Source organism: Nelumbo lutea, chromosome 4, assembly GCF_056320005.1.
Source record: "Nelumbo lutea isolate HS-2025 chromosome 4, American lotus-T2T, whole genome shotgun sequence".
NCBI lineage: Eukaryota > Viridiplantae > Streptophyta > Magnoliopsida > Proteales > Nelumbonaceae > Nelumbo > Nelumbo lutea.
The window spans coordinates 96,735,792-96,751,383 of record NC_142687.1 but is presented as its reverse complement, the minus strand read 5'-3'; the positions used below and the strand labels follow the sequence as shown (position 1 = coordinate 96,751,383).

Below are 15,592 nucleotides of genomic sequence, written 5' to 3'. Positions count from 1 at the left end.
TAATACCCATGGTGCTGGATGATGATGATGAAAGATGTAGTGATGGACCATAAGTTACGCTGTCTTACAAATCGGGCATACAGATAATGCAAATGCTATTCTCTATGAAGTAGGTGTAGCTTTAGTTTTGGCACACTCCATTTTCAGAAAATTACCTAGTCCGGTAAACGCATTTATATCTTTTATTTACTATGTAAACAAGATAATAATTACTTTAGTTATGAAAAATCATTATTAAAAAGAATAATTAAATACTTTCCTAGTAAATACATTTATACATCTTTTATTTTTTAGATAAACAAGATAATGACCATTTTAGGATGAAAAGCCATTATTAAAAATTTTGTTTCATCAAAATGTTAGTAACTTATTTAGGAGATGGGTACACATACTCATAAATGATCCCCAGGAAAAATAAGTTTTCCATAAAACCCACATATAGGGGTGTCAATGGACCGGTTTTGGGTTGGATTCCGTCCAAATCAAAATACATTTGGACAGATTAGACGGACCAATAAGACATTGAATTTAGACAAACTGAACAGACCAATATAATATATTGGATTAGACCCGATCCGTCCATAATGAATTTATATTGGATTGAGCCAATATCTGGTCCATTGATAGAAGATAAGAACATAATTGTCAATGGACCAGGTTTGAGTTGAAATCAATCTAAATTAACAGAAATTTGAACAGATTGAACAGTCTCTGGACCAATACAAAATAGTCCAAAATATTCATTGGACTGGAGCAAATTGGACCAAATCCAGTCCAATTGACACCCATACCCACATACCATGGATATCTTAATCAATGGGAATCAAAATTCAATTGGCCAACTTTCTAGGCATGCAAACAGATCAGATCACAAATCAGGGTATATCTGAATCAGATCCAAAACTGTTCATTGCATATCTAATCCAATCCAAAGATCAGACCAGATTTGATAGGCCTGGATCTGAATTCAAATCCAATCAGTAAGTCGGATATTCAGATCTGTTCCAATCTGCTTTGTTTTTTTGAAAAATTAATAAATTGTTAAAGGAAAAATAAAATATACCAATTTAAATAAAACAAAAAACAAAAAATATAAATATTTTTTAATTATTTTCATCATATATATATATATAATATAACAAATTTACAAAAATACGTTATAAATAAATATATAACATATATATGTATTATATATATTATATATCAAATCAAATCCAATCCTATTTATGATTGGATCCTATTATCGCATCGGGGTGATCCGGATTCGACATGGGACAGTGCAGGTGCGACACCCTTAAGCCCTCTATCCTTTTTGTGGCGATTTTATATACCCTGACATGACATTACCTTTTCAAACAACACTACTAATTTTGTGAACTTGACAATTTTTTTTGTAAATCAAGTCTTACAGCACCTGAAGAGTTAACCAATCAGAACACCAGGTGATTGGTCCTACAGTACAAAAAAGGCAAACTTCTAATAGAATTGGAAGAAAAGAACCAGGATGAGGAAAAAAATCCTGGTAAAAATAGGATACGACCAAAACTTTAAAGAACAGACTATACTGTAATAAATTTCATCAGAATGATTTTCAACTTGAATATGGGCCCGACTGACTTGAATGAACAGTTTCCAATTGCGGTCTTACTCTCTCCTGTTCCTGTAACCTAGCTACCTTAACGCAAATCAGTTTCTAATGTTCCTTTGAAATCTCTGACAGCACCTGTTAACGTTCCCACTTATTGCCAGTTTCCAACCTAGCTCCTCCTCCCCCACTTGTTTCCATTGCTAGCTCCTCTGCGACCATTGAAACCATTGGAAAATCTACCATTTCCCCTGCTGGCTCCTCTTCCACCACCACCTCTCCTATCAGAGAAACCACCACCACCACCACCAAATCGTCCTCTTGACAGGTCTCTTTCTTGTAAGCGTGGCAATGCTTTCACCACCTCAATGCTCACATTTGCTGCACTTTCTTGACCTGCAAGAAATATGTTCGTCACTAAGTGTGGCACCAACTATCAAACAATAATTAAGGATCAAGCATTCTAGCACATAAAAAGAACCAATATAAAATGGTGAAGGTAAAGCAAGGACAAGACTCTAATCGTCGAGCCAAACTGAGGTAAAATCCAGAAAAGAGCTAATTTCACCCATGCTTGTAGTTACAAGTGCTCAACCATTTTACCAAAAATTTAATACCTTAAACCAACACTGTTAATACCCAGACTTTAACCGCCATGAAAGGAACATAAAAGAAACGACCAACAGTTTTGGGTTAACTCTAGCAAATATTCTTCATTGATCTTAATAAGAAAATATACCTGCAATAAATGTGTCCAAATCTTCAGATGGCACATCAAACACTGCACCATTCCCATCAGCTGTAAGGGTAAGCCCCTTCACTGTCTCAACCTTTTCCTCAGGTAAGAACCTCCTCAAGACACTATAAGCAAACCTGATATAAAATTCAAAAAGGTATAGAATCAGTACATAATTCAGCAATTTTTTAGCAGCCAGTAAGTACAAGAAACACAGGATAGTTTCTTTTCTCTAGTTGTAATTGCAACAGTATTTAAGACCACACCATACTTGAGCATTCTTACATACTTGAGCACATTCTTGCAATAACATAAATAAGCTATATGGCAATAGATAGACTAGCTCAGATATTTACTATCGCTTATGTCTTGACTTTGGCATACCGTGAGGTTTAACTCGTCAAAAGAAATCCAATGGTTACAAAAATATTGCCAATCCAATGGTTCCAAACATTGAATTACCCTGAAATCCTACTATCACAGGTATGGCCCACTAATTGGTTGGTCCTAGTTAAAGAGTGAAACCAATCATCTGAGTATCCACAAGGGATAAATTTTATGGGCCTCTGTCTGAAAGGGTCTATGAATGACCTTTCTAATGACATAGATGTTCACGTCACTCAATCTTCTCTTAAGAAGCTTTTGAATGACAAGACCATTAAATGCGTTTTCACAAATGTGTTCTTAAAAATACCCCTGCCAGGGTGCACTTGAGATATGCATCTTAAATGGCAATTGATGTTATTTGTCAGCTAAGAGTGATAAAAATCTGTGCCTAAAAGCAATGGATCCTGAAGAAAGGAGTACCTCATTCTTCAGTGAATTATAGTTATATAAGAAACACTATGGGAGATTTTGAGATTTCTTGCAAACCTGAATGGATGTTTGTGAAATTTATTCTAATAATAGTATCAGAATAGAATACGTAAAAACTAAGAAATGCAACATGAATATTAAAGGGTAAAATTTCAAAAAACTCACGATGGTGAGTAGAAGGTTTGTCCAGTCTCAAGCAGTATAGTAGCATAGTTCTCCATAGATGTAAGAAGTGACCTACTCTTTATTTCAGTATAACCCTGTGTAAAGTGGTCAGATCAGTATCTCAACCAACAGAATTAATAATTGAAAACTGGAGGAAATACAACGACATACAGCTGCCTTAGCAAGTGCTTTTGCAAGTAATTCTGCTGCTGAGAGACCAGATGTACTCAGAAGTTCCTCTGCTGCCGACTTGAATGCAGGAATTACACTATACAACAAGATATTCAATATGTAGAGACGGAATTAACAAAAACATATTGAAGATAACGTACAAGATGAAGAAATACCTATCCGAGACTCGAGCAATTGTTTCAGCTGCTTCTAAACCAGCAGCCTTGGCAACATCAGCTGGCTGGGGAGCAGAAATGTGCTCAAATTTCACCCCTGATTCTCTCTCTATCTTAGAAATGTTTGACCTCCTAGGATCATAAAGCATAACAGCAACCCCGGTATTTCCTATAGAAGTCCATGACCAACATGTCAACAGCTCATAAAAATCCAATGCCCAAAACCCAAAGTGAACATTAAAAATGACAGGGAAATTACCTGCTCTCCCTGTGCGACCAGATCGATGGATATATGCTTCTACATCTCGAGGGGGCTCACACTGGAAAATTCATAACCAGTAAAGATAACTGAGATAAATATAATCCAACACAATGTTTTAAAACACGGAGGCATGACACAAGGCATTCCACTACCTAGAGGCGTGAGGCATAGTTCAGAACGCAACAGGTGTAAGCCTCCCAAATACAATGAGGCATAAGCCTCCTTAAGAGGAAGATTAGGAGGAGGATGAAGAGGAAGGGGGGCTCTCATTTTTTCTTTATTTTTAATAAAAATATTTTATATTAAGAACAAAGATGCATAACATTTGTTGAAAGGAAGCAGGGGGTCTGGGGGGCAAAGCCCCCCAGCCAAAGGAGAAAGGGGCAAACCACTTTCTTTCCCCTTATCTTTTCTTCCCTTCCCTTTCCTTTTCTTTTCTTTCATTTTGTCTTTTTCTTCTCTTTCTTTTTCTTTCCCTTCCCTTTCTTATCCATTCCTTTCCTTTTTTTTCTTTCTTTTTTTCTGTCTTTTTATATAAGATGTGCATGAGGTGCATAAGGCGCACACCTCTAGCATGCCTCATGAAAAAAGCGCATGAGGCGTACGCCTCTTGCACCTGAGGCATATGCCTCAGAGGTCAGCACCTCTGACATATGCCTCAGGGCGTTTTGGGAGCGCCTCGCCTGGAAGCACGCCTCCAGGCGTACACCTCCCACGCCTTTTAAAACACTGATCCAACAAAATATAGAAAAGAGAAGATATGCCAACCTGAATGATCAACTGTACATCATTGATATCTAAACCACGTGCTGCAACATTTGTGGCTACCAATATCATAAACTTTCCAGATCTGAAACCAGAAAGTGTGACCTAAAAGAGATCATCAAAGCCCAAGAGTAAATAAATTTTTGAACAATAAAAAAAGGAAATCATAACAGGGTAGTCCAACATCTTTGATCAGAAAGCTGAATGGGATGTTAGAATGGAAACTAGACAGTTCTATAAAAACAGATACTGATTACCTTAAGTTATTTTTTGGTGAATCAACTGGATATATTTTGAAGATTGAAAGGTCAGCATATTTTTCCATCAGAAGTAACTTACCTTAAGTTGAAGGGGCTAGAAGGGCAAAGGAATATACTGACCCTATATAGTTATGGGATTAAACAAAACGGACTGGAAAAATAGGAGCCATGTACTGACCCTATATAGTTATTACTTGGGGGAAGGCCTGGATGATGATGATGATGATGATGATGATAAGTAACTTACCTCACGTTGGGACTGTTGTATGTCCCCATGCAAAGCTCTTGCTCCCGGAAGTAACCCAGCAAGTTCAGAAGCAGAATCCTTTGTCTCAGTGAAAATAATTGTGCGACCCCCACTGAATCAGTAGATAAGAGAAAACTCAAGTTACAAGACATACTAGAGAATAATAAAAAAGATTGTGATCAGCACATTAGAAATAAACAGACCTGCTATAACAGCGAATAATATCTGGAATAACCTGAGATCTGGCAGAACCAGAACAGGGGAGAACTATATGTCTAACATTGGCACTAGCCTTCATTTTTTCATTGCCAACAAGATCTGCTGTTTTCTTATCTGGCTTTAGAAATCTAGAAGCAATCTGGCAATTAATAAAACAGGAATCAGACAGCCTTTCTTTCCCTCTCTTTAGAGAATGTTTAGGGAAATATAAACTTCAAATACATATCATAAAAGCAAATCCAACAAGAGTGGTTTAGGGACGAACCTGCTTCACCCAAACAGGCAATGTAGCACTGAAAAGAAGTGTCTGAACTTTGCTTGCATCCTTCACATTCCCTGCAATGTCCAAGGTTGGAATGGTTAACCCTTCTCAATGGTTCCCTAATAGTGATGCAATATCATCATTCTGAAATGAAATTAATCACGCCATTTTCTAGCTATTTGACACCAAAGCTTCACCAAGGTAGTCAATATTTTAGTCAATAATGAGCAGTAAATTTTTCATAAACCATATAGAGAGAGAACCCCTCTTAAAAGGATTTCCTAATAGCAGCACAGCAAAACGGAAGCTGGTTAAACAGTTTTTTATTTATAGGCCAAAAAAGAGACCAAAGCAAAGAAAATACTCAGGATTCCTATCTAACGCCTGCGACTGGAGCCCACAAAACAAGGTCTGGCCTCCATACCCTTCCCCCAACCAAAGAACCAGTCAAGGCGTTTTCTAATCTAGGATAGGAATCTATGCTAACAAGATTTTCAGAAGGGAAACTAGAGCATCTTCCTTTGCCTCTCTTCATTAAAGCAAAGGAACCATTGTTTACAATGGTCATATGAAACAAGGGCCTTTTTTTGCTAATAATATCCAAATAATCACCACTTGGCAGTACCCTTTGTCACTGGTCCATTCTATTCTGAAGAATAATCTCATTTGAGGCCTTTTAAGATACATAGTAATTTAGATCATAATGAGCTTTCTTTACCCAATGCAGTGAAGCTCATAAACAGATTGCCAATATGGACTTAACACCCCAGTCCTCCCACCCCCTCAAAATCAAATGCTGCACATAGTCCACCAAATATGCTAGGAACCAGTTTATTTTTCCCCCAACCATTTATTTAGCTTAAGAAAATATAAAGAACATAGAAGAAAACATGACATTACTCAAATATTTTCTTAACTTGTAAAGTGCCTCATTGTCGTCTGTTATTATTATACTGTTAAATAGATTAAACACACATAAAACATCCAATTATATTATACAAAAAGCATTTTAACCAATAGATAAATATTTCTGTGATGCATATGATTCAGATAAGCATACTATTGCATATTTATATAGTAAACGATAGCAAGTGTGTATAAGGTATTGAGATGGTAGTGATTAGGAGCTTATCTCTCAGAGATGTGAAGGAGGCGTCGTTGATGCTAGGAGGGTAGGGAAGGTGGTGGAAAGAATAAGAGTACTGCATGTGCGCCTGGTAGGCAGAGTTGTGGGAAAGGAAATGGAAGTGGAGAAAATAGAAGCACGAGCAGTGATGGAATGGGCGAAGAAGAAGGTAATGGGAGTAAGAAAGTTGAACAAGGACTTCTTCTATTCATGTTACAAATTTGACAGTATGCAGAGTGGATTTTGGAAACAAAAAATTTGAAGAGAAGAGAGTTTGACTTGAGGTTGGATTGGTGGTTCCCAACGGTTGAAGGGATATTTGCAGGCAGAAGAAAATGTCCAGTGTGGATCAGAGTGGAAGACATTCCACTGCTTTCCTAAAGCATTTTAACATTTAAGGAGATTGGCAAGTGCTGCGGCAGATTTCTGAAGTTCAATGATAGCTTTTCGAAAGGAAATGGCATAGTTACTTTTGACAAGTAATTAAAGCATGGTATAGTGGTGGATCTGTTGTTTTTCAACCTAAAGACCAACATTTAAATCTTCTTACTTATAGTTTTATACCAAAAACACATGGGTTATAGTAATTAGCAGGATTTAATGGCATTTGAGGATGTCAACTAGACAAATTTGAATCTGAATAATAGCCTTATATATATAGGCATTAATGCATGAATATGAATGCTTTAAGTACAAAATTTATGCGGAATATAGGAGTCAATGCCAGAGATTTGGAAAGTGAGAAAGATGGTTGAGTTAATCTGTGACTCCAGACAATCGTATGCCCAAGGAAAAGAAAATAAGGACATAGAAAATTGTTCCATAGCAAAGCAACTTAAACAGAATCATGCTAGATTGCTACTGAAACCACATCATGCTAGATTTTAATCATGAATATGTAGAACATTATACAACTTGTGCTGGAAGAAAGCCACATAGGAATTGCAATTGTTAATATGGCAAAAAATGTACCTAGAATAAGTTCAACATCTTCAACAAAACCCATCCTCAGCATCTCATCAGCCTCATCAAGGACACGAAATTTTAATTCAGTTAAGTCAATATTTCCCCTCTCTATATGATCCTACACAATAAGTTTGTGGAGATTAGAATGTAGGACAACTAAATAAACAAAAAATCTTGTGAGTTATGCCTTAAATAGCCTTAACAGAACCTTTTTGACACTAGATAAATAAAATACCTTGACACGCCCAGGAGTTCCAATAACTATATCAACCCCTCTTCTCAGTTTAATCTCTTGAGATTGATAAGGAGCTCCCCCGTATAAGCAGCATGAAGTTAATCCCACTGCCCCACCATAAACTTCGAAATCTTCATGGACCTGAAATCAGAAGGCAGGTCAAGCACATAAAGAAATATTCCATTTTCCCAGATTATCACAACCCTTCCAAGCATAGTAATGGTGGTACCTGTTTGGCCAACTCCCTTGTTGGCAGAAGAACCAGGACACTCGGTGCCCTTCCATATCCTGTCTTCCTTGATGCTTTTGTAGGTCCATTTGTTAAAGACTCTAATATGGGAAGAACAAATGCCAGGGTTTTTCCCTATAATAGTTCCAAAATCAAATTCAGAGAAACTATTATCTTCAGTGCAAGACAAAAATAAAACATGAATAGATTAATTGATGAATAATCAATATAAAACAATAAATTAGAACATCGCATCAAGCCAGGACTAATCTATTACAAGATTCAGCTTCACGTATGAGCGTGTGGATTAAAATTGGGAACCTGGAAGTGCAGTTCGCTGAAGAAAAACGGTTTAAGGTATTAAAATGTTGCAGAAAGCTGCAAATTTTCTCATGTCTCAAGGAAATTGTAACTACTAATTATAATTCCAAATGTCACATTCACAGAAATTATTCCAAGGAATGTCTCTTTTAATTGAATGAGATTGGGCATAGCCTTATAGTCATCATATAATGGTCTCAACCATCCGACATATTGCGTTTTGGGAAGATAGTAACAATTATGGGAGGTTTTATTTAGGCAGTTGAAATTAACACCTTTTATAAATTTCTACCTTGAAAAGCACAAAGGTTTGAAATGATTAGCTTACCTGACCAGTGCGAGCCCGACCGACCATATCAGAACCATCAACAATGGTATCGAATGTCATCGCCTGGATAGGGAAGAGGGATTCGATCCCTTTTGACTTCAACTGCTCCCTCAAAGCCTTGGAAATTCTGAAATTTGAAACCGCGTTAGGGTTTGCTTTTCCGTCAGCATCTGCCTCCCCTCCCTCATCGTCGGTGTTCTCAACCAGTCTAGGCTTCTTCTTTGAGGAACCATTGACTGCCACAGGCTGCGAACCCAACGGTTCGACCAGTTCAGAGCTGGTCTCGCTCTTCTCCTCCTCCCCATCCGCTACTTCAACAGCCTTTCTCTTCTTCTTTTTATCCTTCTGTTCGCTGCTTTTTTTCTTGTGTTTCTTCTTCTCCAACCAGCTCTGTTGTGAATCATCACTGTTCAATTCTTCTTCTTCGGAGTCGGGTGGATTAGAATTGATCTTCTTATGAGTTTTCTCCTTGCTTTTTTTCTTCTCGATTGATTTGGAATTTGGGGTTTCGAGGAGGGTAGCGTTCTTCGCTGCCATCTTCTCCTTCTTCTTCTGTTTCTTGTCTTTTGGTTCTTCGGAGAAGAACGATTCTGCAATTGGAAGTGAAGGCATGACGAATAATAGAGTTTAAACTCACAAGAACAGAAACAACTCTCCTGCTATAGAGGGTATGTCCAGAATGGCGCAGTTGCAGGAGAGAAAGAGGGAGCGGGAAGTGTTAGGGTTTGGGTTTTATAGGATGGTGGAACCTTTTGTTGTAGTAGCAAGTAAATAAACCTAGCATATCGAAGGCATCAAGGTGTCGTGGTGTAGTTGGTTATCACGTCAGTCTAACACACTGAAGGTCTCCGGTTCGAGTCCGGGCGACGCCAAGTTTATGAAATTTTTTATTCTGCCTAACTTCACTATATCCCCTGCTTTTTCAACATCCTTGTATCTACACCCCTTCCTCTTAACTAGACATTAAAATGTTAACGAAAGTTGATGTTATCATCCCAATATTTTTAAATGCCAAGATTGCCCTTTAATAAAAACAATAAAACACTATGGCCTATTTGGTTTGCGGGAATAAGGTGTGGAATTGGAACCGGAATGGAATAGGTTATTTCAATTCCAACTGTTGGGTTGGACAAAATCAAAATCCCATTCTCATTCCTGGTGGAATGGCATTCCCCTTTTGAGGGAATGGTCATTCCCTCCCCTTTCTTTGGGAATGAAATCCCATTCATGTTGATTTCAATTCTCGTTTTCATTCTTATATGAACCAAACAAAATATACAAATAGACCATTCTAATTCCAATTCCAATGAATTTTGGTTCCAATTCCACTATGAACCAAATGAACCCTAAATTTTACATTGAACATAATGCCTTAGAAAAAGTATTTAGCTTTTACACTTTTTGTCATCGTTGCATAGGGATGCAAACGGATTTGATTGTATTCAAATAAGGGTATATCCAAATTTGATCTGACATTATTCATGGCAAATCTGACCCGATCGGATCTGATAGGCCTTAATCTGAATTTGAATCCTATATATAAGTCAGATCTTCGGATCTGATCCGATCTGACTTGTTTTCTTTAAAAACTAATAAATTATTAAAATAAAAATAAAACATACCAATTTAAATAAAAAAAACAAAAAATACAAGTATTTTGAATTATTTCCATCATATATATACATGTTTTTTATAAAAAACAAATAATATAATAAATTTATAAAAATGCAATATAAATAATATATTTATAAATAAATATATAACATATATCGGATCGAATCTTCTCAAATCAGATATGGGAGTGATCCTTTTACCCGTTCCGATTTCTAGTCAGATACTATTATCCGATCCAAAGATCCAAAGTGATATGAATTTGACCAAACAGGATCGGATTAGGATCAGGATCCAATGCATTTGCACCTACACCCCCTCTCTTATTTATATGATGCCTAGATCGAATCAGGTTGCATTTGGCATTCCTTATTTTAAGGATTTAACTTCTTTTTATATTAAAATAAAATACGCCTAAACACCCCCACCCCCCGGCCCTCACACACGTACATAAAATGTGATCTTGGGCTGAAGGCTGTGATAAGGGCTTCTAAATCAATGGCAAACCAGAAAGACTACATTTCTTCTGCATTAAAAAATTGTAAGTGTTTGAGCCTAAACCCCTTATTCTACATACCAATCCTAGGCTATGTTTCTTTTGTATCAGAAAAATGGTTGTTTAACGCATTTCCCATCCTAAGGTATATGGGTGTTTAAACCTTCAAACCCCTCTATATTAGAAAATGATGTTGTTTAACCCTAAGTTTGAGGTGTTTAACCCATCGTTCTACATTAATTTTCATCATAAGGTAGAAGTGTTTAACCCTATAAAACCCTCTATCCAGCTTAGCTACCCTTCAAAACCCTTTGATATTCTAGTCACATTTAAGTATCTAAACCTGGTTTATCACTACTATATATATACCATGTTGTAGATTTCTAAGCTTGGTGGTAAAAAACTTGGGATCCTTACCATTCTTTGATTCTTTGGTATTACAGTTGAACCACCTATTTGGTTGTAATTGTCCTCCATGGAAATAATGTAAGAATGGGTTGAGACTGGCTTCCACTTTGGCAATCCTAAAGTTCTTAAAGGATAGTCAAAATGTGTTTATTTGACTATACTAAAGTTCCTAGAGTTATGTCAATCATATGTGAGAGGGGGTGTTCTTCAACGTAAAGTTCCATGGCATTCCTAAATTTGGAAAATGTTGTGTCATTCCTAAAGTTCCATGGCACCGACATTTCAAGTATTTTGAGATGGTGATGGTTTTGTAAGGAAAAAAAAGTCAAAAAAAGGTTTTAAACTTTAAAAAAAAAGGGCTTAAATTCAGGGATATTGGTTATTCACGTAAACTTTTTAGGGGTGGAATTCTCATCCCAATATTTATCATAAGTTTCGGGTTGCTTAAGCTTAGGCCACATATGACCATTAGGGAATCCTCATGACAATTAAGGGCCTGTTTGGCTTATGAGAATGGGTCTGAAATCACAATTGGAATGAGCCATTCTGATTCCAACAGTTTGGCTGGACGGAATTGGAATCCCATTTCATTCCCGATGGAATGACATTCCCATATTTGAGGGAATGGTCATTTCCTCCCTCTCCCTTGGGAATGAAATCCTATTCTAATTAACTCCATTTTTCATTATAGTTCCTGTCTGAACCAAACAAACTATGGAAGTAGACCATTCTGATTTCAATTTCAAGAGATTCGGATTCCAATTATGAACCAAATGAACCCTAAAAATGTTTAAGGGTCTATTTGGTTTGGAATTTCAATCGGAATCGGAATGCCCTATTCCCATAGTTTGTTTGGTTCATACAAAAATGGGAATGGGAATTGAAATCAGCAATGATGGGATTTCATTCCCAAGTGAGGAGCAAGGAATGGTCATTCCCTCAAATGGGGGAATGCCGTTCCAGAAGGAATGAGAATGGGATTCTGATTCCGTCCAACCAAATGGTTGGATTTGGAATAACCCATTCCGATTCCAATAAGTTCTGATCACCATCGAAAAGTTAACAAATCCATTTTATTAACAATAACTTGCTATTGTTTTATGAAAAATATACTTAGGTCCTGTTTGGTTTGCAATTGAAACTGAAATCAGAATCATTCGGAATGGTCTACTCCAATAGTTTGTTTGATTCAGATAGAAATGTGAATGAGAATTAAAATTAACAGGAATGCATTTCTATAGGAATGGAAATGATATCCCGATTCCACCCAACCAAACAGTTGAAATCGAAATAGCCTATTCCGACTTTGATTCTAGACCCATATTCCTGCAAACTAAACAGGGCATAATCAGGTTGGCAAGTGATATTAAGAAAATAGAAAGTAAAAAAAAGATTGGCAAAAGATGGTACATGTGTTCCGACAAGGGAAGGGGTAGTAACCTTGAAAGTCTAGTACGGGGTACCAAGCCAAGCTGACAAGGGTACGGGTTAAGATCGACAACCTAAGTATGGGGTACCATTACAAGGGTTAAGAATGACAGTCTAGTAGGGGTACCAAGCCTATTTGATTGACCCGAACCATCCGAATCGTATTTATCGATTATGGTTCTATGATTTATTCTGATAGATCGGTTCTGGTTTTATTTTATGTGTCCCATTAATATCGGTTTGGGATCAGCTTTGACTGTCTCGAACCAATTATATATACATGTTTTAGAGTTATAGGTATGCCTAAAATTGTAATTTTACTTTTAACATCTAAAACCCTCGAGCTCAAAACCTTTTGGCCTTTACCCTTTCGTTTTGCTTTTGCCGCTTGAGGCTTTAGCTTCTAAAGTTCTACTATTCGCTTTCTCTTTTTCTGAGAAAGTTTCTCATCGTCGTCTCCACGTCTCACCAATTCTCAGTCACCATCGTCTCCTATACACCAAGCTCTACCATGGACAAAGAAAAAGAGAAGATGGGGTAGAATAAAAAAAGTTTATCACAGTTTAACCACCCATGTGAACCTCAGATTGGGAGTACCAGATAAATGGACAGCTAGTAAGTGGACTCTAACTTAATTGATGGATATTTCAATTCTTGAATGAAAAGGCAGTTTGATTTCAAGATCACTGATATATGCATGTTTTCTTAGTTTTTTCCCATTAGCTTCAATTTAATTGCTATTATTTTGTTTTTAATAAGGTTAAACTGGAATTATATAGGATTGCAGGCTATTTGCAAATTGATTTTTAGCAAGATTATATAAGTATAACAAGTGTTTTTTTACAAATATCGTACTGATAACAAGTTATTGAACAAAATGTTATTTTCTTATCAAATTAGCATCAAGCAAGTCTTTTTTTTTTTCTGTTGTATTCATTAGTAATATTAATTAATTAATTAATATAGAATATTTTATCAACAACTACAAGTTTTACCATCTTAAGTATGGATTTTTATTTAATCGGGTCCAATCGGGTTAGACCCAATTGTTTTGACTGGCCCATCGGTTTGATACCGGTTGTGAAATAATAGAATCGATCAAGTCTAATTCAGTTCTGGTACTATCGGTTTTAGCAGTCGATTCGGAATGATTCTTCCCTGTCCTGAACCAAACCCGGACCATTGACAACCCTAAAACGGATCGAATTTGAATTGAATCAGGCAATATCCGAATTCAATTTGATATCCGATGGATATTGAAAATAAACATTCAAATTTGAATTCGATTTGAATTTGACCAATTAATTATTTTAGGTAAATAATAAATATATAAAATAAATATTTTATTTATATAAAGTATATAAATATATAATTTAATTACTATATATAAATTATATAAAACATTTAAATATTTTATATATTGTATATAATAATTAAATAATTGGTCAAATTCGGATATTTATCAAATAAAGTTAAGTAATATTCAAATTCGACTAATTAGATATTCGAATTATTCAAATTTGATTCGATTATATCAAATCTCAAATCCAAAATTGGATTTTTGAATACACACCCTACAGTATGGGGTACCATTACAAGTTCTTTCAAATATATGTTTTGATTTATTAGTGCTCGTTGGTTTTTCTAGTGCTCATTAAAAACATAATGATTTCAAAGTAAAGAATTCAACCCTATTACTTAAGATAAAGAGTTAAGAAATCAGCATCATAATTTTAAATTCCATTCACGTTTTATCATATGTAGGTAATTCCAAGTAAAGAAAGTGTGACTACTTTGCTCGGTGTGACTCGATTAATGATGATGAACATGAGCACGATGCTTAGGATGAATGAAAGGCTCGCATGATGTTGATGTCAAGATAAATGCAATTAGACTCGATTTGGAAAGAGTGTAAATACAAATATATATGCCAGCTTAGTGTTAAAGATCATATATGAGTGTTGTAAATTCAATTAGATGGTTGTAGTTTTAATTGGTGCATCTTTATAGGTAGTATTATAATGCTATTTTAGTTTATTTATGAGCATATCTTTATTTATTAGCCTTATACTTTAGCTGATTGGATTTGTCAAGGCTAGCTTGATTCAATAATCATATTGGCAAGTGAAAACACAACATATTAATAAACTGAATGAACTCAAAGGGACCTTGTACAATTTCAAATCCTCTGAATTTAAGGCTATGTTTGTAAGGAGTATAAATGTAAATATGAAAAGTGTAAAACCTTGTATTTTAATGTTATTTTGTATATATTTGTATTATACATATTTGTATTTTTATTCTTTTCAAACTGAGCCATGTACAGATGGAGATACACTGCATGAACTTAACGTGAAGATCCTGATTTGGAGAGTAAAATAGCATAGTTAAGTCCCTTTTAATTTCTTGCCAGTAAAAAGATCAGTGATGTAAAAATGTTATGATCCTAACTTTGTGTAAGTAGGTTAATCTTTAAAGCTTCAACAAATCATCTCTGGATGCTAAAGCCATCCGCGAACCATTCCATTGACCGAATTGCATAGGCTTGCTGTGACGGTGGTGGTGATTTGGCAAGGAAGGTCTTTTTGGGAAACCTTTACAAACTTTATATAGGTTTTCTTGCCTTTCCCTACTTTTTCCTTCAAACCAAATACAGCCTTAGGGAATCCTTGTACCTACTCCTGTTTTTACCATTGGAATACTGACCATAGGGGAAATTCAGGTGAGAGGGGGGGGGGGGGGTGTTCAATTCGAAAGAGTGGGTTTCTTCTTCCTCCGAT

At 36.0% G+C, this 15,592-nt stretch overlaps 1 protein-coding gene and 1 non-coding gene across 2 annotated transcripts; one reads left to right on the top strand and one right to left on the bottom strand.

Annotated features, from left to right (window-relative positions):
- Positions 1–1,368: 1,368 nt before the first annotated feature.
- PRH75 (DEAD box RNA helicase (PRH75)) lies at positions 1,369–9,611 on the bottom strand. Its single transcript, XM_088984331.1, has 14 exons — positions 8,870–9,611; positions 8,221–8,355; positions 7,992–8,132; positions 7,763–7,874; positions 5,668–5,738; positions 5,387–5,541; positions 5,184–5,295; positions 4,680–4,781; positions 3,909–3,969; positions 3,650–3,818; positions 3,474–3,570; positions 3,303–3,397; positions 2,325–2,458; positions 1,369–1,981 (listed from the first exon to the last, which is right to left on the bottom strand). Exons 1-14 carry the CDS (start codon positions 9,479–9,481, stop codon positions 1,758–1,760), a joined length of 2,220 nt encoding a protein of 739 aa, XP_088840457.1. The 5' UTR covers positions 9,482–9,611; the 3' UTR covers positions 1,369–1,757.
- Positions 9,612–9,667: 56 nt separating this feature from the next.
- On the top strand, positions 9,668–9,741 carry TRNAV-AAC (transfer RNA valine (anticodon AAC)). Its single transcript has one exon. It is a non-coding gene; the product is annotated as a tRNA-Val (tRNA).
- Positions 9,742–15,592: the final 5,851 nt, after the last annotated feature.

Bases quoted from the DNA above. Each gene is read 5' to 3' on its own strand.
- PRH75 (XM_088984331.1), bottom strand. From the start codon at position 9,481: ATGCCTTCACTTCCAATTGCAGAATCGTTCTTCTCCGAAGAACCAAAA. The intron at 7,875-7,991 runs GTATTTTATTTA...CTTATTGTGTAG, and splicing joins GAACTCCTGGGCGTGTCAAG to GATCATATAGAGAGGGGAAA. The intron at 1,982-2,324 runs GTATATTTTCTT...TATTTCTTGCAG, and splicing joins TTTGGACACATTTATTGCAG to GTCAAGAAAGTGCAGCAAAT.